The sequence below is a fragment of the Mchenga conophoros genome, linkage group LG19 (assembly GCF_057382185.1).
Source record: "Mchenga conophoros isolate Kocher_MC1m ecotype Shallow Benthic linkage group LG19, M_conophoros_male_GT1.1, whole genome shotgun sequence".
In the NCBI taxonomy this organism is placed as follows: domain Eukaryota; kingdom Metazoa; phylum Chordata; class Actinopteri; order Cichliformes; family Cichlidae; genus Mchenga; species Mchenga conophoros.
Window position 1 is genome coordinate 29,917,377 of NC_140544.1, and position 23,183 is coordinate 29,940,559.

Here is a 23,183-nt window from a genome sequence, read left to right on the forward strand (position 1 = left end):
AAGGGTATCTGAGCATGTGTAGCCGCTTCCACCTCATCAGTGTAAAACATTCATAATGCCACTTAAAACAGTCAGTTATATATATTTTTAACCCCAGTGACAACACTGCTGAATCATACCATTGTGCTAAGTAACTGTATGAAACTCTGGAGGATCTTAATTGGGTACGACAGATGAGCTCTTTAGAGAACAAGCTTCCTTTTACAGAGTAGCCCTGGCAGCTACTAACAGTGAGTGCATTTGTGATTGTGCTGGGACTTTTTAAGAGTATCCTGGCTATGTGTTGCACACGCACCCATCTGGATAAAGTCTTTTCCTGGTTTTAAGAAACTTAGATATCCTACCTGGAATACTTCAATAGAATTAGGGACAAAAAATAAATATAAAAATACACTGTGACAACAATTATTGATACTCTGAAACCAAAGAAATATTTTTATTACTAAATGCAGAAACTTTTACCTGCTTCGTGACTCAGTGGGATGAACTGATAAATGATTCTGTATATATGTGTGAGGGAGACACATATATACAAAATAAATGCAACACTGGGACAACACAAGGACTGAAACAACACATGTATTTAAAACCTTGTTATTATTACCACCCCATGATAATAGCTATGTAAATGCAAGGTGCTTGCTGTGATAGTGAAAAATATAGAACATAACTGAACACAATTAACAAAATTAACCCAAAACCTGGGAAGAATAATAATACTTAGGCATGCAAATACACTCATTGGCAATATGGAAATGCATGTAAAGATATGAAGCAGGCAGTCTTATTGGTAACAGATTAGTCTAGTGTTCCAATAAGGCTTTTTCCTTGTGGATATGGTGGCTGAACATTTCCAGCATGCGATCTAGAAAAAGCAAAATGAACAATTACCATAGAGAATGATATTATACTGAGGCTGGCGCCTGCATATAAAATAAGCTAAAGATAACGTCTTAGGAAGTAGATCATCACAAACCATCCATATTAATCAACACTAAGACAATGGAAGATGGACGCAAAGATGGATATGTAAATCATATCAGCTCTCATAGCTGCTGTCAGCAGTAAAACTATCTGAAAGCACATTCTCACACACTGCTCTAGTGTATCACAGTGATTTGTTTCACATGCACAGCTCTAACTTGTTCAATAGTAGTCAAAATACTGTATTTATTATTTTTTAAAATGCTTTTTTTTGTTCATATCATTAGTTTGTGGACAGACAGACTCTTCTCTGCAAGCCAGACACGTTGTTATTGTACAAACCCTGCAGCAGTATTAATGGAAATGTATTCACAGCATCTCTCCAAGCTCACCGAGACAAGACCAGCCTCACTCTGGCATCTATAATCCATAATTCTGGCCGTGATCCATCATAGAGGTAACATGATATTCTGAGTAACAGGAGATGGCCTTTTATTTCTGTGTTCATGAAACCCTCTCGTTAACTCATTAACTCTCAGGATCAAAACAAGAAAACATGCAGAAAAGATCACAGTGCAGAAACAAAAAATGACTTATCAGCCTGTTATTGTCCAGCCAGAGAGTAATTGTGCTTTCTCTCATTGCTCGATTTACATTCAGTTTGAAACATGAGGTCACATGTACATATGTTCAGCATGAATACAGAGCTTGTGTAAGTTACAGGCCTATTTTATTGCTTGCATTTTAAGGCAGCTTCTTGTATTCTGTTTATTGCGTTTGCTGTTCATGTCACAGTGATGATGAAACTCGCGTTCAAGGCTAGACCATCAAATAATGACTACACGGAGAAGGCCGCCATGCCTCTATCTTCCCACGCTTTTGTGAATTTACATCCACAAATGAAATAAAATGTAACAAAAGAGGGATTTTTCTGCCTCAAATTGGCCATTGGAGTTGACTTTGCAAGCACGTCTGGTCTGCAAGAATCTGCGTAGATCTCTCTTATTTCTGGCCAACCCCACTTAAAAATTATTGATTTTAAATTATTTTATTAAAACCCTTGTGAATTTCCTCGGTAGAGGAGGCTAAAACCTCTTTGGTGGAGGCCAAGGTTTTTAAGTACAGGAAAAACCCTGCAAATACGTGCTTTCCTAGCAATCTCTTTATCCCTGAATTGAGTGTGCAGTTAGGTTTGGGTCATGGGTAACTCAACTGGAAAACCACTGTGAAATTCTAGAACAATACCAGCACACGTGCTTTAAAACTAAAAATTTAGCTTGTTTCAGTACCATTGTATTTTTTGTTTGTTTATTTTTTATTATTTATCTCCCCCCACCCCCTTCCCGGTCAGCTACTGACTGAACTACCATTGAACACGGCAGATAAAGATCAGCCTCTTTTTTCCCATAAGGCTGATGGAGTGAGTAAGACTCCTATGAGTTAAAAGTGTAGCCAGCTGTTCCTTTTGCTTTGAATGTATTCGTGTGAATCGGTCTTTGCGTGGACAGTATGTGCTCTGAGTGTCGGGGTTTAAGCTTTGTAGTATAGACCAGTGGGTCTCAAACTGTGGCTCAGACAACCAGGTGAAAAATATGAGGTGAGACTAAAGTCAAAAAGAGTTTCCACAAACTTTATTTTTCCGTTAATGGTGCTTTCAGCTGCTGCTTTATTTTCCTAAGGTTCACCACGGTGGATGGATCAGCATATTTGATTTGGCACCGATTTTATGCCGACTGGCTCTTCCTGATGCAACTCTCCTTTTTATCAGGGCTTGGCACCGACACTTGGAGTGCATTAGCTTGCGACCCTGAGGCAGGGTTTGTGATCTCCCAGGGATCTTTCACATGTAAGGTGAATGTGTTAACCATGTTAATGATTGGTAGGAAAAAACTAAGGGTTTTCTAAAGTGGTGCATTCCAGCAGTATAGCCAACCTTCCCAGGGTGTTTCCTCTCTTCAGGGTTTGCTTACCAATCCGACCAATCATGCCTCCTACACACATAAGCATGATTGGTCTGTATACAGTTAGCCAAACTTAACTGTATTAAGTTTCCTGATAGAATTCTGTTCATTTTTCTCATGTTTCTGGACATTTGATAAAGAAAAAAAGTATTTATGTGTAACTTCAACCCAGGTTATTAAAGATATTAAGAAGAGTGAAGAGTATTTTTAATCATAGTCCTAATGATTTTTCTTGAGTGGGAGCCAAGACTGTTTATATGCAGGAAAAACTCTGTTTCTGCTGAGGTTTAGCAGGAGCCTCGGGCTCTTAGAGTTTCTGACTTGAATAAAAGCCATTTGGAACAACGGCAGATATGAGGAAAGAATAGCAAAAAACAGTTTTAACAAGGCTACCCACTCTAATGATGTGCCTCACAGTACTCTGCTCTAACTGGAGGTCGTTAACTGTCTCCCAGGTCTATTCTGTTATCGCCCAGTAACATGTTTATTTACATTTCTAACAAAGCATTAAAACCGCCTAAAAGGCCATCATTGTCTGCTCAGTCTTTCATTCATGTGTAAACCTGCCAATTAGCTCTTCCACATTACTCAGAGACCAGTTAAAACAGACTTCAGGGTGAATAAAAAAGTGGGAAAAATGGGTAAAATCAGTTTAATCTGACAAATGTTCCCATGTGACCCCGTCAAAGTGAGCTGTGAAAAATTTAACCTGTGAAAATACTCAGAGTTATAAATGTCCTAGGTATATATGGATAGGTTGAAATTTTGCACTTTTTAATTCACATTATTATATTTTAGCATTTTGACACAACATACCTTCATGAATCCATTTTTGTCTGGATAAAACTTCTTGTATAATCTTTCAATGTCTGATTCCTGCTGTGCCAAAAATGTATTTGTAATACAGTAATTTTAAACAGTTGAGAAATATTAAATTAGAGATTCTATTTAAAATCATGAAATTAAAACCATGATGAAGTTGAGTGGGTGAGCACATGTATACAACATGTATACAAAGCTACTACAGGATTTTATTTAAATTCATATATTTTATTTTTTTACCTTGATATGAGCAGCACGCCCAGTCTTGATAATAATAATGCCATTAAATTTTCCATGGCGCCATGGTGGGTTTGATGGCGCCATTGTACAAAAAAATCAGGTGATGATGAGTGGGTCAGGTGAGAGGCATTCATTGACTTTTTACGGGATTACCCAAAACGAGTGCTGCAATGACCCTGTAAAGTACAAATTAATGTAAAAATTGCTTACGAATCTACAGCAACAGTGCATCAAGAAAATGAAGAGAAGCAGTATTTGAATTTTAAGTCCCTCTAAAGAAGCCACTTCTCTTCCACATGAGTTTGTGCAACGTGATAATTCAGATCTGAATGTGGCGAGCACTGCTCCTGGTTGTGCCGCAGAAGTCATATTCAAAGGCAGTATTTAAAAGAGCTTCATAAGCACTCCTTCGAGGCCTTTAAAATGGCTATTACTTGGCATTTAATAAATGACAGCTTAAGGGACCTATTTAGCTTGCACTGTAAGTACATAGTGCTAGTTCAAACCACCTGGCTGCACAAAAAGCACATGGTCACGCTATGAGAGGTTTCTGCATTTCACACTGAAATACTCTGATCAAATTTGCAGATTTTACACCAATTTACCACTTTTGTACTTTCAACAGTTTTGCAGATCATATATCAGATTATTGTTTAGTCTGTGACTCCTCCTGCTCACCATTTGAACTCAGGCACTTTACTCACAGGGCAGCGGAGGGTTAGTATCTCTACTGTCCGATTAATAATGGAGCAGGAGTCCAGCTGACGACCGACACAGTATAAAGCTAGTCATCTCCAGGCCAACCCACACACAGACGCACATATGTCAACACAAGCACTAAACCACTGGTCACAGGTCATTGTTGTGCAGCATGCTGAGAAAGATGAGTGATATAATGATTAATGATAACTTTTTATTAAAAAAAAGGTTTCAACATTTTCCCTGAGATGCAGAGGTCGAGCTACTAATTCCCTTATTACCTCAATTTTCCAATTCAAGGATTCCTTCAAGGACAGCTTTGTTCAAGTGCATTTTTCAGATACTGCACATTAGTATTGGACTGCACAAAGGTAAATATGCCCACTTTACTGTCTACACTGTCAACCTTTCTTTTAAAAATGACTAAATGTTGAGCATCAATGTCAAATATTTTACATTAAACCACATTTTATATTAAAGCAGCAACCCATTCGTCCTTTTTGTACGAATGGGTTGCTGCTTTTCCCAGGATGACATTGTTTAAAAGTAGATTGTCAGTGACAAATAATTTTAAAGCATAAACATGAACTCAACAAAATAATTTTTAAAATATTAGTTTCTGTTTAGTAATTAATGTTAGTGTAGTGGTTCCTTCCAACATGGGAGCAAGAGCAGTCTTCAAAGGACCCCTTGCTTTGCTGGAGTGCCCTTGAGCAAAATATTGAACCCACAGCAAACTAGGGATGCTACTAAGTAGGGGTGCACTCCCCGTGGAGCTGAAAAATATCGCATTACATTGCACAAGGTGACACCAGCTCCAATAATGACAACTCTACACTTTCAGTACACGTTTCAAGTCTGGTGCTGTCCACGGTGCTGAAATGCATTTATATGTTTATATAAACATGTCATTACTACCTGATTATGTCATCGTTGTGCCCCAGGTAAAATTTCTGCTTGTGTTCCCGGGTGTTATACACAACTCCCACACCGGCGACGAAATAGACAATTTCCTTGGCGGCGGTGTAGTACAGGTTGTTGCGGCACTGATGTCCCCGGTATCCGTACACCCACTCCAGTCTCAGGTGGCAGTTGGGAGCAGTCCTGTCAGCCATGTCCGCACTTCCGTGTGTGTCTCTCTGTCGCTATCACGCAGGCTTTCGGATATAGTGTCATTCACCAAAAAGGATTTATTTGAAGCCCGCGTGTCCCATTAGGCTAGTTCCATTGGAAACAACCAGAGTCAAGAGCAAGCGTTGAAATCGGGCATCTTTGCGGGTTATGTGAATTAAAAGACTCGCTGCCTGGTAATATGAAAGCCCTCTGCCTCTGTTTAAGAAACTGATTTCTACGCTTGTGTTTTCATTCAGTCTACTTGTACTTCAGCCCCGGGCTCGCGGTCCTCTTCGAGTTGGGTCAAAGCTCCTGTCAAATCCTACAAAGATGGAGCTGTACTGTTATTCCACAAGCACCGCCTACAAAGATGACGGAGGAGTCCGTTACCCAATCAGATGCTTTGACTTACTCAGGAGGAAAAAGCAGGAGAGGACAACTCCGTCATGACCAAGAAGCAAGCAGTCCGGGTGCTAGACCCTATTTCTGAATATTTTTTATTTAATGTCAGCATTTGTGCTTTTAATGTGTTCTTTTCAACCATATAATTAAAAAAATACCAAAAGCAGGTAATTGAAATTTTAATTGTTTAAAAATGATGTATTACTTAGTCCATTCAAGTATTCAAAGTGTTTATTTAAGTGTGGCGTGTTTCATGACTTATATAAAGAGTTATGAGTAAGAAAGTTCTTTACTCACCTAAATTAACTGCTTCCACAGATTTATATTTTTATTTATTTTATTTGATCTATATTTCTTGTAAATCAAATTTGAATTAATGCATTAATTTTAAAAAGAACAGTGATGTCCCATGAATTTAATTTAATTTAATTTAACTTTATTTTATTTTATTCAGTTCTTTTGAGGAAATTGCGGCAGTGAAGGACCGCCCTCCTAGGCTGTTGCCGAGCGACAGAGGAAGCCTCGGTCTCGCCTTCAAGTCAGCTTCTCTTAGCAGCTTGCTAACTGACTTTTAGATCTACGCTATTTCTCCCTGATTAGCAAAAGCAATGGAAGTGACGATGGACCCATTGTTTCTGGCGTGGAGCTATTTCAGGAGGCGGAAACTCCAACAATGTTCTGATATTTGTACGAAAATATTACAAGACAACCCATACGACCAGGTACTGTGGTGAAGTTAGCAGGGTTAGCCTAGCTTGCTAACGATGGACAGCTGGACAACCTGCTGCATAATCCCGATTAGTCGAGTCTGTGTTGTTTATATCTCACTAACGTAGCATTTCATCATACTTATTCAGTTTATTATAAACTTAGTAGCTGTTGCTATACGCTACTTTTCTTTTCAAGTCTCATTTCTATCGTGTCTTATGTTCGTTCTGCTTCCTTCCCAATTATTCACATTTTTCTTAAATCTCTTTACTCTCTCGCTAACTGTCTGCACTCTATCTTAAGGACTCATCTTTGCTAATCTCAGAGGTAACCATGACTGCACATGTCTCTGTTTTCCATCTCATTTTGTTCTTTTTTATGGATAATTTGTGTTGTAGCTCCAGACTGTTTTATGCCTTCTTCTACATAAATGTGAAATATTTCACATGACTAAAACTTGCTTGTGTGTGTGTGTGCGCGCGCGTACTTGCGTCATAGGCTGCATGGAGCTTGAAAACCCGTGCTCTTACAGAGATGGTTTACATAGATGAAATCGAGGTTGACCAGGAGGGGATTGCTGAGATGATGCTGGATGAAAGCTCTATTGCTCAAGTTGCACGTAAGTTTAAGCATTTGCTCCAAATTCCACAATTCATTAAATTAATAATTTGAACATTTTCTTAATTAGTATTTTTGTTTTTATAACACTTGATCTCTGCAAGGACCTGGTACATCACTAAGACTTCCTGGAACATGTCATGGTGGAGGTCCCACACCAGCTGTCAGGTAGGTTTTTCAAGACAACGAAAACAAAAAACCAAACTGATGAAGCTTTCGTGATTAATCTCTAATCAGATATATTTTATTTCCTGAAATCTAGGCCCATGACACAATCAGGACGCCCTATAACAGGATTTGTGAGACCCAGCACACAGTCCGGGCGCCCTGGGACAATGGAGCAGGCTATCAAAACCCCACGTACTGCAAGCACAGCTCGTCCTGTCACCGCTTCTTCTGGTAGATTCATTCGTCTGGGGACAGTGAGTATTCCTACTAAAGGCCATGTTTGACACATGCCTGTTTCTATTGCATTTTCTCAAGTTAATTTATGCAGCAGACAATATATTAATGTAAGACTGATAGCAACAGTCATTTTATTATTTATTATGTTACACTGAAAGCCTGAAATTCTTAGCATGACCTATTTCTTTTATTGTTTTTCTAGGCTTCAATGCTAACAAATCCCGAAGGACCATTTATAAACTTGTCTAGACTAAATCTGGCCAAGTATTCCCAAAAACCCAATTTATCCAGGGTAAGACTCAAACTGTGACTTCCAGACATTTATCAGTTGTTTTCTATTGTGTTTTTCCTGCATGTGAAGCAATCTTCTTTCTCCACAGACATTATTTGAGTACATCTTCCATCATGAAAATGATGTGAAAAATGTAAGCGATACACAAATCTGCAGTGTAAAGAAAACTACCACACATTAGATGACAGGACTGTATGTAAAGAAATATTATATTCCTTGTACAGGCTTTGGATTTAGCTGCTCAAGCTACTGAACATGCACAGTTCAAAGACTGGTGGTGGAAAGTTCAGCTGGGAAAATGCTACTACAGGCAAGTAACACACCATCCTTCATATTATTCAACTGCAATGTTTGATTAAATTAATTTATGTATATGAAATTATGTAATGTCTGTTTCTCTCCTCTTAGGCTTGGTTTATATAGAGAAGCAGAAAAACAGTTTCGATCAGCTCTCAACCACCAAGAGATGGTAGATACGTATCTCTATCTCGCAAAGGTAGTGATTATTGCCAAGGGTTTGTACATTTTAAGGTTCTCTCTCTAAAGCAATGTTTTTCTTGAAATCACTATTCTTGTTTTCATTTTCCTTTAGGTTTATCAGCGTATGGATCAGCCAATAACGGCTCTCAGTCTTTTCAAGCAAGGCCTGGATCACTTCCCTGGAGAGGTTACCCTTCTAACAGGAATAGCTCGTATCCATGAGGTACAGTATGCCATCATCATCTCGAATATAGTCAGTTTTTTATTTAATTGCATTGTCGAATATCACATAACCACTCCTTATCAGGCACTTTAACACAATTCAGACAAGTTCTAGCTGCCTGTGGTTCATTTCAAAAGCTCTTTTCCAGTAGACAGAGTGTCTCTTAGAAGTGTTTTCGGGTTTCAGAGTGGCTCTTTAGCTTGTTTGGCACTCTCAGCTGGATCCAAAAGATGTAGTTTCTTCACAGTTATTTTCCTTTTAGATGGTTTTGTGTGGTTTTCCTTTCAGAAGAAATTGTTCAGTTTTACATCATCACAAATTTGATCCTCCTCAGTCAGGGACGCTGATGTGTTCTGGTATATTAAAATTAAATTAAATTTGTTGTTTTTTGTGCCGTTAAGTCAAGTGGAATGTTTTTATGATGTATCCCAAAGTGCTTAACAGCTAAAAGAATAAATGTCATAAAATAATAAGACAATAAAACTGCTTAAATAAAGAAAACAAAATGCCATCCATCCATCCATCCATCTTCATCCGCTTTGTCCGGGGCCGGGTCGCGGGGGCAGCAGCCTAAGCAAAGAGGCCCAGACCTCCCTCTCCCCAGCCACCTCCTCCAGCTTATCCGGGGGAATACCAAGGCGTTCCCAGGCCAGCCGAGATATATAATCTCTCCAGCGTGTCCTGGGTCTGCCCCGGGGCCTCCTCCCGGTGGGACATGCCTGGAACACCTCGCCCAGGAGGCGCCCAGGGGGCATCCTTGTCAGATGCCCGAACCACCTCAGCTGGCTCCTTTCGATGTGGAGCAGCAGCTGCTCTACTCTGAGCCCCTCCCGGATGGCCGAACTTCTCACCCTATCTCTAAAGGAGAGGCCAGCCACCCTTCGGAGGAAGCTCATTTCTGCCGCTTGTATCCGCGATCTCGTTCTTTCGGTCACTACCCACAGCTCGTGGCCATAGGTGAGGGTAGGGACGTAGATCGACCGGTAAATTGAGAGCTTCGCTTTTACACTCAGCTCCCTCTTCACCACGACGGACCGGTGCAGCGTCCGCATTACTGCAGCTGCAGCCCCAATCAAAACAAACAAAAAACAAAATGAAAAAACAAAAACAGTAAAAGCACAATTCAAAGTAATCAGGACTTAGTCTGGTGTAATAACCAAAGACCGTTTTCAAAAATGTCTAATGCCCCTGATGTAAATAGGCAGTTTGCTCCACAATGTAGGAGAAGGTACATTTAAGTTTCTGATTTCCTCTTTGTTTTAATCTGGACCACAGGACAGTCAAAAGCCTCTGCTCAGCAGACCTGCTCAATGAGAGAGCTAAGGAGGTGCCAACCCCTGCAATCACTTAAAATCAAAGAAAAAAAAATTAAAACTTACTGACAACCAATAAAGGAAGCTAATATGAGTGATGTGTGGTCTTGCTTACACTTGCCAGTTAAGAGCTGGCCAGCTTTAGTTGGCCAAGCAGTGACAGGCTGACACCTGAAAGCAGACTGTTAATGGTCAAGTCTGGACGAAATTAAGGAATGAGTAACATTTTCAAAGTCACTGAAGTGGAGAAATGCAAGCAGTCATAGTTAAAGGAAGCCAGCTTTAACAACAGCTTCACTCCCAGCTTCTTTGCAATATTAACCTTAGTACTTGAATTGCTGAGGTTAAAGACAAAAGGGCTTTCAGTTACACTAATAGTGTTTGGTTGACACAAAATCTTAACGACTTGCCTCCAAGCTATTTGGGAACCACTGGACTAATGTAAACTTTCCACCATAGCTGCATGGAGTATAACCTTAACAGTTGCATGAATCATTAAAGATATCCATCCATCCGTCCATTCATTAATTGTCTCTAAAATGGTATTTTGACAGGAGATGAACAACATTTCATCAGCGACAGAGTACTATAAAGACGTCCTGAAGCAGGACAACACTCACGTGGAGGCCATAGCCTGCATAGGCAGCAATCACTTCTATACAGATCAGCCTGAGATTGCTCTGCGCTTCTATAGGTCAGACAAACTTTCTGTACAATTTGTGTAATGTGTTGTTACAATTTATCTGATGAGATTTTATTTACCATCTGTGATTTAATATGTTTCACCCATTGCTAGACGGCTGCTCCAGATGGGAGTGTATAATTGCCAACTGTACAACAACCTGGGCCTGTGCTGTTTCTACGCCCAGCAGTACGATATGACTCTGTCCTCGTTTGAGAGGGCTCTGGCCCTGGTGGCCAATGATGAAGAGCAGGCTGATGTCTGGTACAACATAGGACACGTGGCTGTTGTGAGTTAACAGAAAATTACTTAATATGTTTCACTTCCATATATGGTTCACAGTTAACATAATTTGACACTTAGTTAATTGAAATGACAACCTTACATTGTATAATTTAGAATATGCTCTGTGTTTACAGGGAATAGGGGACTTGACTCTGGCCTATCAGTGCTTTAAACTGACTTTGGCATTTAATAATGACCATGCTGAAGCTTATAACAACCTGGCTGTGCTGGAGCTGCGAAAAGGTCACATTGAACAGGTAAAGACATAGTTTTGAATCATTGTCTTTGTTAAGCTGCTAAAATATGAGTAATGAAATCATAATGGTGATCCTTTCGACCTCTAATGTGATATAACACAGCCCATTATAAGAAAATCACTAAAATGTAGTTATTAGCGTCATATAAACTGTAATCCAGCTCATATTATCAAAAGATATCTCTCAAATTATACTTGCGTAATATAAATCCAATATTCAGTAAGCCCCTGTTACTCCAACAAAGAGCTAGGCAATAAAGCAATTTAGCAATAATAGCTTGATATGAGACAAAGCGTCATGAGATATATGGGATTTTATTTTTCCAGTAGCAGGAGGAGCATGAGCAATCCACCTGCTTAACACTTCTGCTGCCAACATGATTTAAAAGGTTAAATTTTCAGGGTTTTCCAGCTTTTTTCATAGTGATAATGATGATGGCAACGTGATGTAAGGATTGCTCCAATTAAAGAAAATAAAACTTTAAATCTGTAAACACTGCATTTTCATATACATTTTCATGACAGATGTTAATTGTTTCCCTGCCTTTAATCCAGTCTAAAGGCTTCCTTCAGACTGCTGCATCACTGGCCCCCCATATGTACGAGCCACACTTCAATCTCTCCATTCTCTCTGAAAAGGTAATTTATCGCTATCAAGGTCCAACCAAATCATGCAGTGCAATTAAAAGTGACAAAGTGTGATCTTTACATCTTCTTGCCTGTGTCCAGCTTGGGGACCTTCAGAGCAGCTACAGTGCAGCCCAAAAATCTGAGGACGCTTTCCCAGAACACGTCGACACTCAGCAGCTTCTCAAGCAACTTCGACAGCACTTTGCAGTGCTGTGAGGGACCACAGCACTGCAAACGACCGGGTTTTCTTTTAACCCAGTCTTTAAAAAAGTCATAATTTGGTAGGTTAGTCTTGGAAATGGACAAAGTGGGATTAGTTTTGGCTTGTGTTTATTTATTAACTGCCAGTTTATTAGATACATCTACAATTGAAGCTCTTTAGCAAAATGAGTGGTGACCCTTTGAAGTGTTAATTGTTAACTGTAATTCTACACTTCAGTGTTGAAAAGTGATGTGATTGTCCTTATTTGATTCCAGCTTGAGCTGTTGTAGACTTATTGTTGTGTACAGAATAAGCTCATTGGTTTCTTTGATTTTTTCACTGTTCTCTGTAAAACTCTATTTCAGTAGAGTTTCAAAAGGCTGTAGTTGATGCAACGCTAGGTCTAAAATGTCTAGGTCAAGTGTTTCAGTCATAGCCCATTAAATGGTAAATGTTTGGGCTCTAACTAACATGACCTATAGAGGGCATGTAAAGGTTTTCCTGAAACACTGGCATGTTAGTGTACAAATCTGTACAGTGGTAAAATATGTGTACATAGTAAAGGTTTTATTTGTAACAGTTACAGAATTTGCATACATTTTGTAGATGCCTTTATAACTCAGATGTATTTTTCTTATTTTAATCTTCTTGGACATTTTGTAGTCTCTTGCAAAAGACATGACAATAAAGAAAAAAAAAAGTTCAGAAGACACGTCCATGCCTTAAAGCCAGACTTGACTCTCTGTTTAAACATTTAAGCTAGAGCTAAAAGGTCTTGGTGTCCTCTCACAAATCCATTTCAGGTTCCAGTTGCATGGAGCATCGTTCCATGAATGAAAGGGGTTTTCTCTGGGATACATAGCAGCACAGTCTTCATTGTTTTGGTTGTTAGGCTCTCCAATATCCCAGTACCTGAAACAAGAGATGGGTAACTTTGCTTAGTTTTTTTATGTGTGCTCTGACAGAGATATATGGGAAATTACCATATACTTAAATTAATAAACTGACATATACTTAAATTACGTTATCACAAGTGGATAATGGTTACAGGGCATTCAGAAAGAATTTATATCGCTTGTCTTGTTCCACATTTTGTCACATTACATTACTTTATTCCAAACTGGATTTGATTCATTTTTCACTTCAAAGTTTTACACAACAGCCTATAATTACAAAGTCAGAAAGATTTGCTTGAAATTCTTGCAAACGCATTAAAAGCAAAAAACAAAAATACAACATGTACATAAGTATTCGGAGCCCTTGCTCAGTACTCAATACTTTGTTGAAGCACCTTTTGCCACCTTTAGGGTTGTTGTCCTGTTGGAAGATGGACCCTCACCCCAGTCCCAGGTCCATAGTGCTCTGGAGCAAGTTATCATCAACTCGACCATGAGTAGTCTTGAGTAGTTCCTGCTGCTGAAAAACATCCCCACAGCATGATGCTGCTACCACCATGTTTCACTGTAGGAATAGAATTAGCTAGGTGCTGATCCTTGGCATTCAGCCCAAAGAGTTCAATCTTTGTTTCATCAGTCCAGAGCATTTTGCACATGACCGAACAACTTTGAGAGTCGTTCTATTAGAGTGACCATCGAGTTCTCGCTGACTAAGGCACTTACACCCTGATTGCTCAGACTGGCTGGGCGTCCAGCTCCAGGAAAATTCCCGGTGATTTCAAACTTCTTACATCTACTGATGATGGAGCCATTATCGGGACTTTCAGGGGTGCAGAAATGTTTCTGTACCCTTTCCCAGATCTGTGCATTGATACAATCCTTACCACAATGAACTCCAATCAAAAACTAATAGAAACCTCTGACAAGTGATCAGTGGAAACACGATGCATCTGAGCTCAATTTTCAGTGCTATGGCAAAGGCTGTGAGTACTTATGTAAATGTTGATTTGGAAAAAAAAATAGCAAGAAAACTTCTTTCACTTTGTCATTATGGATTAAGATTTTTAGGAGAATTTATACCCCTCTTCCACCCTTGTCCCATCCAACCATGTCCAACTTCCTTCCACATCTGCATCTCTCAGTCCAATCCAGAATCCACTGTGGGCAAGCGATCTCGAGGGGTCTCGAGACATTTTTACAATTTCAGCAAGGGCCATCTGACAATATAGGAAATACACATGTACGTGAAAACACACACAAACATTCATATATGCTAGTGCTGTTCATGAGAAGTGGAACTTGTAAGTTTGTCAGTAAGTTTCATTGTGTTGTTTAAATGTTGAGTCTTACATGTTCCTCTCTGCTGTTGATGACCAATAAGTCGCTTCCTTGCCTCTTGCAGAAATGTCTGGCATCCATCCACGATCTCCGTGAGAGTTCCTCAGATAAAGCGAAGAAGTAACACATGGAATTAATGACAGTCCAGCCTGGCAAACACTGTCTGCAGCCCTCTTCTGTCGACAAAAACCAAAAAAAAAGGAATGACATAACAATTATAGAGCATTTATTAACATGATAAATAAAGAAAAAGCCTCTCACTGAGCATTGGCATGTGGGATTCCAACATCGCAATTTCCGTTTCAGTTCTGTCTATTAGTTTTTCGGTATCTTTTTTCCTTCTGTTCAGATGATCAAGCTCCCACTTGGTAATTTGCTGTGACTTGATCTCTTTCGCCACCTCCTGTTTGGCTTCAGTCTTGCTTTGGAGTGCAGCGTTGTAAGTAGCCTGCAATTTGGCAATCTCAGTGCTGATGTCTGTTACTAAATGGTTCCCATAAGTAAGTCTGTAGTCTGAAAGTAGAGAAAAGGAAGACTTTAAAAACTGTACAATTTTTACGGTGTTGGTACAGCTGAAGAAAGAACTCTAACGGAAATAACAAAAGAGCAGTAGCAGACAAACCTCACTTAAAAATATTTATTTATTATCTAGAACACAGGCAGTTTTTAGGTCACAGCTAAGACAGTTTACACATTTTCCTTTTTTTAAATTGTCCCATAATTAAATAACATAGTGAATAGCTCTTTAGTATAGTTGTTAATACATTTGCCTAACAACTAAAAGATCCCAGTTCAAGATTGGAAACAAAAATCCTGGTTAAATATGCCACGTTTGCTGATCCACCTGCTCTGGTGACCCTTTCTAAACAAAGAAGTAACAGGTATTTACAACTGAGTCATCAGCTTGTTGGTCCTCTTATATGGATAAATTATGTAACAGAAATACTGCAATTAAATTAAAACTCAAATTAGTCTGGCATTTGGCATGAGTGATCTGTAGTAATCTAATATTAGCCAATAAAATGGGCAAAACCTGATATAATAGTCACTGATGCAAAAGCATATAACCATTTTTATAAATTAACATATTTATTAATCAAATAATCAAGCGCTCCTCATATTTTGTAGCTTAAATCATGTATAGAAAGTTTTCTGTGTTTGCAACCAGGTGAAAAAAACGCGTCAACTAATATGTTTTTCTAAGGGAATACAAACTCTGAATTTCCCTGATGCTACTTTAGTGACCGTTATTTAAGGTACATTTGTAATGTTAGTAATTAAACCTGCATTTTCTGTTTTGTTCTTTTTTGATCACTTGGGGGCAGCAGAAACAAACGTTTTAGAAAGCTGACACAAAACAACCTTATACAGTTTATGAAAAAAAGACTGGGCTTTATTATTTTGGTTTCCATGAATTTGAGGGGATAACATCCGGTTTCATAGATGCTAATGTTTCTTCTGTATTCACCTGCTAACTTTAGCTACTCTTTAGTGGCAGGCAGGTAGTGAAACAGTATTTATTGGAGACTTTTCAGTAAAATTAGCGGCCTATTGAGGACACAAACACAGGTGAATAAGCAGTGAAGCTACAGGGTGGAAAACCAAACCAGGGAGTTAAAACTAGATAAAAAGAGTCAGGTGAGAATAAATCAAATCCCTTTTTGTTGACCTCGATTTTCCCACAAGAGATGATTATTTTCCCTCCTGTTGAACCTTTTTTTTAAGATTTAAAAAATTTCTCAATATAACAAAAACTGCAGCTTGCAGTAATCACTTACAATAGACTCCCAGGCCAATATCAACTGCCAGCAGAAAGGCAGCGAGCACTGCCAGGCTCACTGCAAGCACTTTGTAACGATTTAAACAGGATCCAGGCCCCATTGTGGACAGGGACACTACACAGATAAGTGGTGGATAAATATCAGAGCCATGCACAATACAGCAACATCAAAATAACACCCAAGTGGTGGGCGAAAATGTGGATGTGTAATCACAAGTTATAAAAAGTGCTGTGAAGAGCAAAGCTAGTTTCTGGCAGAGAAGAAACATTAAACATATTTCCTTAATCATCATTCATCTTCTTGTCATTTACCTTGTTGCCTCTCCTGGTTCAAGTTGAAAGAGTGGTCATCTTCACTAATGTCCTCAGGATAAGTCAGTTTGTTATAAGTACTCTCAAAAAAGCCAGCATTATTTCCGTTGTCCTCCATTTTAATCGACGAGATGAGAAGAGTGCAGCAAGATCACCCGAGAAAGAGAGAGTATTTGTTAGGACATTGCCCTGCGGGTGTTTGCGCATGTGTGTGTGTGTAACATTGCAAACAGAAAATCAAGTTTACTTGTTAACCATTTACAGGAGGTAAAGGAACAGCAGAGTTTTCAGATCATCTAAACAAGATTAGGATCAGAAATATTCTTTAAGGATGAATTTTTATTTTATCAAGTTAAGCATTAAACATCTTAAAATCATTACAGACCAGATACTGCAGACATTTTTCCCCCATATACAACTGAATATGCTGAGTTTTGTCAAAATACTTTAAAAACAAAAAAACCGAAAACGTGTCACTTACAGTAGTGTATAACACGATTTTTCACATGTCAAGTTACAGCTAATTTATTTGAGAGATTTTATGACATTATTGCTATTATTATTTTGAAACATCATCATTGAGGTCCCCTTGTGGTTTGCTTTGGCTCCATCTCGCAGATCCAGTTCAGCTGTTTGCTGCTACATTCTACATTGTACCACGTCTTCACATTATCGGTAAAGAAAAGAAAAGCAGCACAGTTCTTCTTCTCCTCACCAGAGCTGTCGGGCTGCCCACTTCTCCAGTACCTTGAGTAAAGCACAATCGCTTAGAGAGGAACTTGTTTTCAGTACATTTGTCAGTAATGAATCATAGCGCTTCACGAGTCGCTTACATTGAATCCACCTCGGTCACATTGTTAACCCAGACCCACGTTCCCTCTGTCACCACATCAGTGAGGCCGACCCAGTATCCATTCTGCCACCATACGCCAGAGCTGCTCACTTTTTGAAAGTTGTCGGTTATGAGGAGCTATGAGAAAGCAGACATTCAATTTGATTTTTAAATGATGACTAATAAGTATGGTGTGATCAAACAGAATTTAAAAGCCCTTTCGTTTAGGCATAGCTGAGCAATGCTATCATGAATATAAAACATTTGCTCCCCGTGGTTAGCCTTTATCAAGATGTCACATATTTGCTCTAAGAAGTTAGACGAGTACTATTTTTCTTACTTTGCCAGTTTAAAGTAAGTTCAGTCTAATTAAATCCCACCCACACAGACCCACACACGAGCAGAGATGGTAAAGTTTTTGAGTGTAAAGCTCTTAATAACGTACAAGTTAATGAGTAATTGCCAAAATTAAACGTATATTATTGTGACTTTACTTTTTTATGCACCAAGATTATGAAATTGAAATGAATCTTAATCATTAACAGAAGATAACTTTCTCACACATGGTGGGCTCGAATTTCTTGGCATTTTAAAACCAGACACAGAGGCCTACAAAATAAACTATTTAAGCAGAAAAGACTTTGTTTCTGACCAACCTGCTCCTCCAAGTTATTGATGACAAGCAAGTCACCGCCCTGGTTAATGCAGTATTGTCTGCTCTCCGTCCAGTTCTTTCTGGAGTTTATTTCATGGTGAGAAAAATAATAACAGGATGTTTTAAGAAGGAGCCATCCTGTTGGGCATCTGCCGCAGGTTTCCTCTGTTCCAAGAGAGATCGAACAACCATTTACTATCTCACAATAAGCCGTGCAGATTCACAGCATGCTGCATGTTCACAAAGACGGGTTGGAGGCTGAACTTACCTAAGAGAGTTTTATTTGTCTGGAGATTTGATTTCGCTGCATTTAGTGTCTCAATTTGTCGCTGAAGCAAATCATTTTCGACCTTCAACTGCTTCACCTGGAGCTTTAGCTGCACGTGGTTGGTGCGCTCTTTCACCAGTTTTGCCTGGGCCTCCAGCCTCTCTTTGATGATACCACTGTGGTTGCGGAGATGGTTCATTTCAATCAACAAGGGTGAAACAGATGAATCTGAAACCTGAAAGTCTTTGGCTTTGACACCTGAAAGATAAGAAAGGAAAAGAGGGTCAATATAAAAGATTGCTCTAATCACAGTGATGTCAGCCATTGGTTTGTGATCTTCAGTTTTCCAGATGTCATGTTGGCTCCACATATTTGTTTCAAAGTAGATTTGTTAGCGTATTGCATCTATAGACAGTATGAGTGCTTGTCACAGACACAGATACCAGCTAATATATACAAATAACTATACAAAGAACTACATTCACCGAAAGGTCCAGTGACTGGAATTGAGCTCAGGTTGTTGACTATGGCTGAGTGAAAAACCTTGCCAGCAGATTGCTTTGATTACCTCTAATTTGTATGAAAGACACTATTGTACACACAAACAGTAACCATTTACTCTTCTAGGTGCAGTGTGCCAAAACGCAGAAACAGACGACATTTGCTTTCAAAGTAAAAGTTGTGCGGCAACTAACACATTTCTCCAGGCAGAAGTTTTGATTTGAAGGCAAACGATTTTCATTTAGTTGCACTTTTCACAGTTTAATACTGCTCGGTAAGTAATTAGTGAGGGTTAGCAGACAAGTTAGCATCTTCCATGCATACTACTAGCAAAACTTGCAACCATCTAGCGACCAAAGCAACTGCAAAGCAACACATACCTGTTTCATGATAGTGAAAATGGCATATACCAACATAAACCGCAAATGCTGTGCTTGTAATGTGTCCAAAATGAAACATTACAAATACAGTATTATTCTTGAGTGTGGCTCTGTGTCATTTGGCACACTGAAAACATTAAGAAACTCTGGTCTAGAAATAAACTCTAATCAATCAGATATTCATATATGTAAAAGTAAATTATATGAATTTCTGCAGTTTCATACCATCGTTCGTACTTGGTTCTACTACTTTGTGCGATTAATATCATACAGAACAAGGATTATACTTCAGATTAAGGAGTTTCTTATTGACTCTCATACTTACAATAGATCCCAGTGACAACAGCAGCTATCAGCAGAACAGCATTCAGCAGGCTCAGACTCAGTATAACCAGTCGGTGGTGTGGAAACGCAGGTCTGCTTCCATCTGCAAACAGACCTTGAAAATGTTCCTCTCAGTTAAAAATCCTAATAAAATATTTTGTCTTCAGTAAATCAAATAAATTTATAATGGGGACTTTCCTAATAGGTGACAGAGCAATCTGCTATGTGGTTTAGTTTTAAACAATGTAACACACTTATTACAAATGTTTTACATGTATCTGAAACCAAAATGAGTAAACGAGTGAAAGCTCCACGAGGTCAGATTTCACAAGGAGGGAGTAAAGCGGTGGTATAAAAAAAAGCAGAAAAGAAACTGCTCGGAATTTGATTGTAAAGTGAGCTGTACCTTGTCGAAATCTTTGACGGTGAGAGACTGAATGGCCATCTGTGCTGAAATCTTGAGAAATCTTTTCAAATGTCATCTTCTCCTCAGGCACCGACGGTAATTGTGAGTTCTTGACTGGTGCAGGTAGCGCTTATTGATCTGTTTGTCTCTCCTGGTTGTACCAGCGATAAGGTGTGTGTGTCTATGTGTGTGTGCGTTTGAACCCTGGTCTGCATGTTGAGGTAATGCCTTTTACAAGAATGAGATAATATCGCTCTAACGTTTGAAAAACATTAGCATACTGTGTAATAATACTGTGACTGATGCTGCACATGTAAACTTGTTTTCAGACTGCTGGGTAATTGATTGATTGATTGAATCTTTATTTTGAACATGTTGAAAAAGTATAAAAAAAAATAGAATTAAAAGAGACAAATGAACAAAGCAAACAAAAGGAAAACGAGCAACCACAACTCCAAATAACGTCCATGTTCAAAAAGGAGCAGGAAGAAGCATAAGCTGCTGGGTAATTACATTTTTGTTCAAAATCTTCCTAGATTATTAAATATACAATTAATTAAAATTTTGCTAATATTCTTTTGTTCTTTTGAGGAAGCACATTTATAATATTATATGTCACATTTATGGACAGCAGCTAGTTAGCCTAGCTAATCACAAAAACAGGAAACACTCCACTAAGTAATATAATTTTATGTGAGATGAAGTTCACACAGGTTTTATTCATAGAATAAAAATTGTTGTTTATTTGATATATGAATACAAAAACTCTCCAAATTATGGTGTAACACATTTGCATTTCTTCTAATTCCAGTTTTTAAAGACTACATATTTAATGCTTTTTCAGTTTTTATGGCCAAAAAACGATAACAAAAAGTTAATACTTCCAGACAAGCATCACAGCACCCAGTCAGTTTTTTCAAAATGACCTAACCCCATTACCTATCATAAGCCATGGCAGTAATATGAAAACATTATTTTCTATTTAAATATTTATTTAACTACCAGCTTAAAAACGGAGCACAACAGAGGAACAGCACATTAAAAGGTTTGATCCCCCTGGAAACTCTTAGAATTGTCCCTGTAGGGTTGCATTGAATTAAGCAGTATTAACACTACTGCCCTTTCTGCAGAAGGGCAATTGGCTACGTTGCATGTTTTGCAAATCTGCCTTTTGAGTCAGGTGAAATACCACCAAGACAAAAGAACTAGTAGCTGACTTCAGAAGGAGGAAGTCTGAGCTGCAGCCTGTCAGCATCAACGGGGAGTGCGCGGAAAGGGTCTCCAGTTTCAAGTTTCTGGGTGTGCACATAGACACAGACCTCCAATGGAGACACCTCTGCGGTTTTAAAGAAGGCCCAACAGCGTCTGCACTTTCTGAGAATCCTCAGAAAAATGGACCTGAAGAAGGAGCTGCTGACCGTCTTCTACCGCTGCTCCATTGAAAGTGTGCTGACATATTGCATCGGTGTGTGGTTCTCCAGCTGCACCACAGCATACAGAAAGGCACTCCAGAGGGTCATCAATATGGCCCAAAAAATCATTGGACATCCTCTTCCCTCCCTGAAGGACCTGTACAGCACTCGCTGTCTCAAGAGGGCACGCAGCATCCTACGGGACTGCACACACCCAGGACACCGGGTGTTTAAGCTGCTGCCGTCGGGCAGGAGGTTCAGGCTGCTGAGGTCCCGAACAAACAGACTCAATGACAGCTTTTACAACAGGGCAACAGCCCTGATCAATGCAAATAGCTGACCTGACTGGCTACCTCCCTGGACTTTTTTTGGGGGGGGGGGGGGGGGGGGAGTAACAATGTTTAAAACAATAACAATAATAATATTTATATTTATAACAAGGTGCAATAATAATTAATGTGCAATAATGACGGTGTGCAATACACTTATTCTTCTTCTTTTTATTACTAAGTTAATATACTGTGTTGTGTTGTTTGTGTTGCGTTGTGATGTGTCATATCATGTCGTGTTGTGTTACATGTAGTGCCGACATAGGACAGTTTTCCAATCTCATTGAACTATTGTACTATGTATGACTGTGCAATGACAATAAAGAGTTATCTATCTATCTATCTGAAATATGCAAAATGTAATAGACTGTAGTTAGCTGTGCCCAGTTAGGCCTGTTTGTATTGCTGTGTTAAAATGTTGTGCGTAATAGTGTCTCAGCTGTGTGGAACAGTTAACCGTTTCTTCTTGTCTGCTGTGTGCAGCCGCGGTCTGGTAGTTTCGAATATTACAAGACAAATAACAACACAAAAAGGCTGTATTTATAACGGTAAATGGACTGGTTCTTATCTAGTGCTTTTCTACTCAAAGTGCTTTATACAGCATGCCTCATTCTAGACCAAAATACTAAATTTTGCTGTACAAGGGCCTGATATTACGAGGACATTATTCTGCCACTGTTCTATGGAAATTTAAAACGAATGTCCTCAGAAAAAAAATCAGGTAAAATTGTTTTTTTTGGTTTTTTTAATCACGTAATTCTTTGTTTTTACATACATCAGGTCCCAATCAGCCACACATAAACACACAAGTTCATACATAGCATGCCTGGACACATAAACGTAAACACAAAAAACACAAAAAACATCCACTTTGATAGTTTGCTGCTTGCAAGTGGTGAGAACTTGCAGAAAGTGGGAACTGAAGGCAATAAAAAGAAATGGAGTAAACGTGTGCGACACATTTGATTTATCATAAAGCATTTGAATGTTGCTGCTTTGCTTCCTGTTGAAAAATAGTTAGACTTTTCAACAGGAATTACTCTGGGAATTACTCATTTTACTAAGACATTTTACTAGTAAATTGTCCCTGTTGAAAAGTAGTTAGACTTTTCAACAGGGACAATTTACTAGTAAAATGAGTAATTCCCAGACTTGACAAAGAAATGTCATCATCAGACTAAGTTTCAGAGCTTCCCTCCTAACACATGCAAGGTAAGTTCTCTTACTTTAAGTTAGGTAGAGTGCATGAATGCAGGTTTATAATCAGCTTTTCACATCATATGTATATATGAGTAAAACTACATAGTGAATAAAGCAGAGCTTCACTATAGATTTCTCTCAATTTCTTTCCTGTCTGTGGATGCTTTTCTTGCTCTAGTGTCATCCTCCTGTGGAAAACATGATGACAAAGACATGCATTTTCATTCAACTGCTGCTCTTCCTTTCTCCTGTTTGTGGGGAATTGAAAGTTGCATATGACTCCCCTTCTATCATC

The 23,183-nt window shown here is 38.9% G+C and overlaps 4 protein-coding genes across 10 annotated transcripts in view; 1 reads left to right on the forward strand and 3 right to left on the reverse strand.

Moving 5' to 3' along the window:
* Nucleotides 1–6,087, reverse strand: part of eml5 (EMAP like 5) — a 51,156-nt gene extending 45,069 nt beyond the window's left edge. For 4 of the 5 annotated variants that reach the window (XM_085256521.1, XM_085256519.1, XM_085256520.1 and 1 more), the window contains exon 1: nt 5,565–6,085. In XM_085256521.1, coding sequence (XP_085112647.1) covers nt 5,565–5,761 — 197 coding nt within the window. In that variant the 5' untranslated portion in view covers nt 5,762–6,085. Of the gene's footprint in view, nt 1–5,564 lie in introns of all 5 variants that reach the window. The other variant, XM_085256522.1, reaches the window with a different exon arrangement.
* Nucleotides 6,088–6,644: 557 nt separating this feature from the next.
* Nucleotides 6,645–12,963, forward strand: ttc8 (tetratricopeptide repeat domain 8). 2 transcript variants are annotated; one of them, XM_085257141.1, is made up of 15 exons: nt 6,645–6,883; nt 7,173–7,196; nt 7,368–7,488; nt 7,592–7,655; nt 7,750–7,909; nt 8,095–8,184; nt 8,273–8,317; nt 8,409–8,494; nt 8,593–8,680; nt 8,777–8,887; nt 10,755–10,894; nt 10,997–11,171; nt 11,302–11,424; nt 11,979–12,062; nt 12,153–12,963. In XM_085257141.1, exons 1-15 carry the CDS (start codon nt 6,770–6,772, stop codon nt 12,267–12,269), a joined length of 1,542 nt encoding a protein of 513 aa, XP_085113267.1. In that variant the 5' UTR covers nt 6,645–6,769; the 3' UTR covers nt 12,270–12,963. The 2 variants fall into 2 exon arrangements, with proteins under 2 accessions (XP_085113267.1, XP_085113268.1); XM_085257142.1 differs by lacking the exon at nt 7,173–7,196.
* LOC146552586 (uncharacterized) lies at nt 12,931–16,739 on the reverse strand. The gene is made up of 6 exons (XM_085257143.1): nt 16,582–16,739; nt 16,268–16,384; nt 14,751–15,002; nt 14,502–14,665; nt 14,232–14,368; nt 12,931–13,167 (listed from the first exon to the last, which is right to left on the reverse strand). The coding sequence occupies exons 1-6, from the start codon at nt 16,697–16,699 to the stop codon at nt 13,002–13,004; spliced, it is 954 nt and encodes a 317-aa protein (XP_085113269.1). The 5' UTR covers nt 16,700–16,739; the 3' UTR covers nt 12,931–13,001.
* A 161-nt stretch (nt 16,740–16,900) lies between these two features.
* LOC146552587 (uncharacterized) lies at nt 16,901–20,100 on the reverse strand. 2 transcript variants are annotated; one of them, XM_085257144.1, is made up of 6 exons: nt 19,948–20,100; nt 19,543–19,656; nt 18,337–18,594; nt 18,070–18,233; nt 17,415–17,551; nt 16,901–17,328 (listed from the first exon to the last, which is right to left on the reverse strand). In XM_085257144.1, the coding sequence occupies exons 1-6, from the start codon at nt 20,021–20,023 to the stop codon at nt 17,157–17,159; spliced, it is 921 nt and encodes a 306-aa protein (XP_085113270.1). In that variant the 5' UTR covers nt 20,024–20,100; the 3' UTR covers nt 16,901–17,156. The 2 variants fall into 2 exon arrangements, with proteins under 2 accessions (XP_085113270.1, XP_085113271.1); XM_085257145.1 differs by having other exon boundaries at nt 19,543–19,644; nt 19,948–20,096.
* Between the last annotated feature and the right edge of the window lie 3,083 nt (nt 20,101–23,183).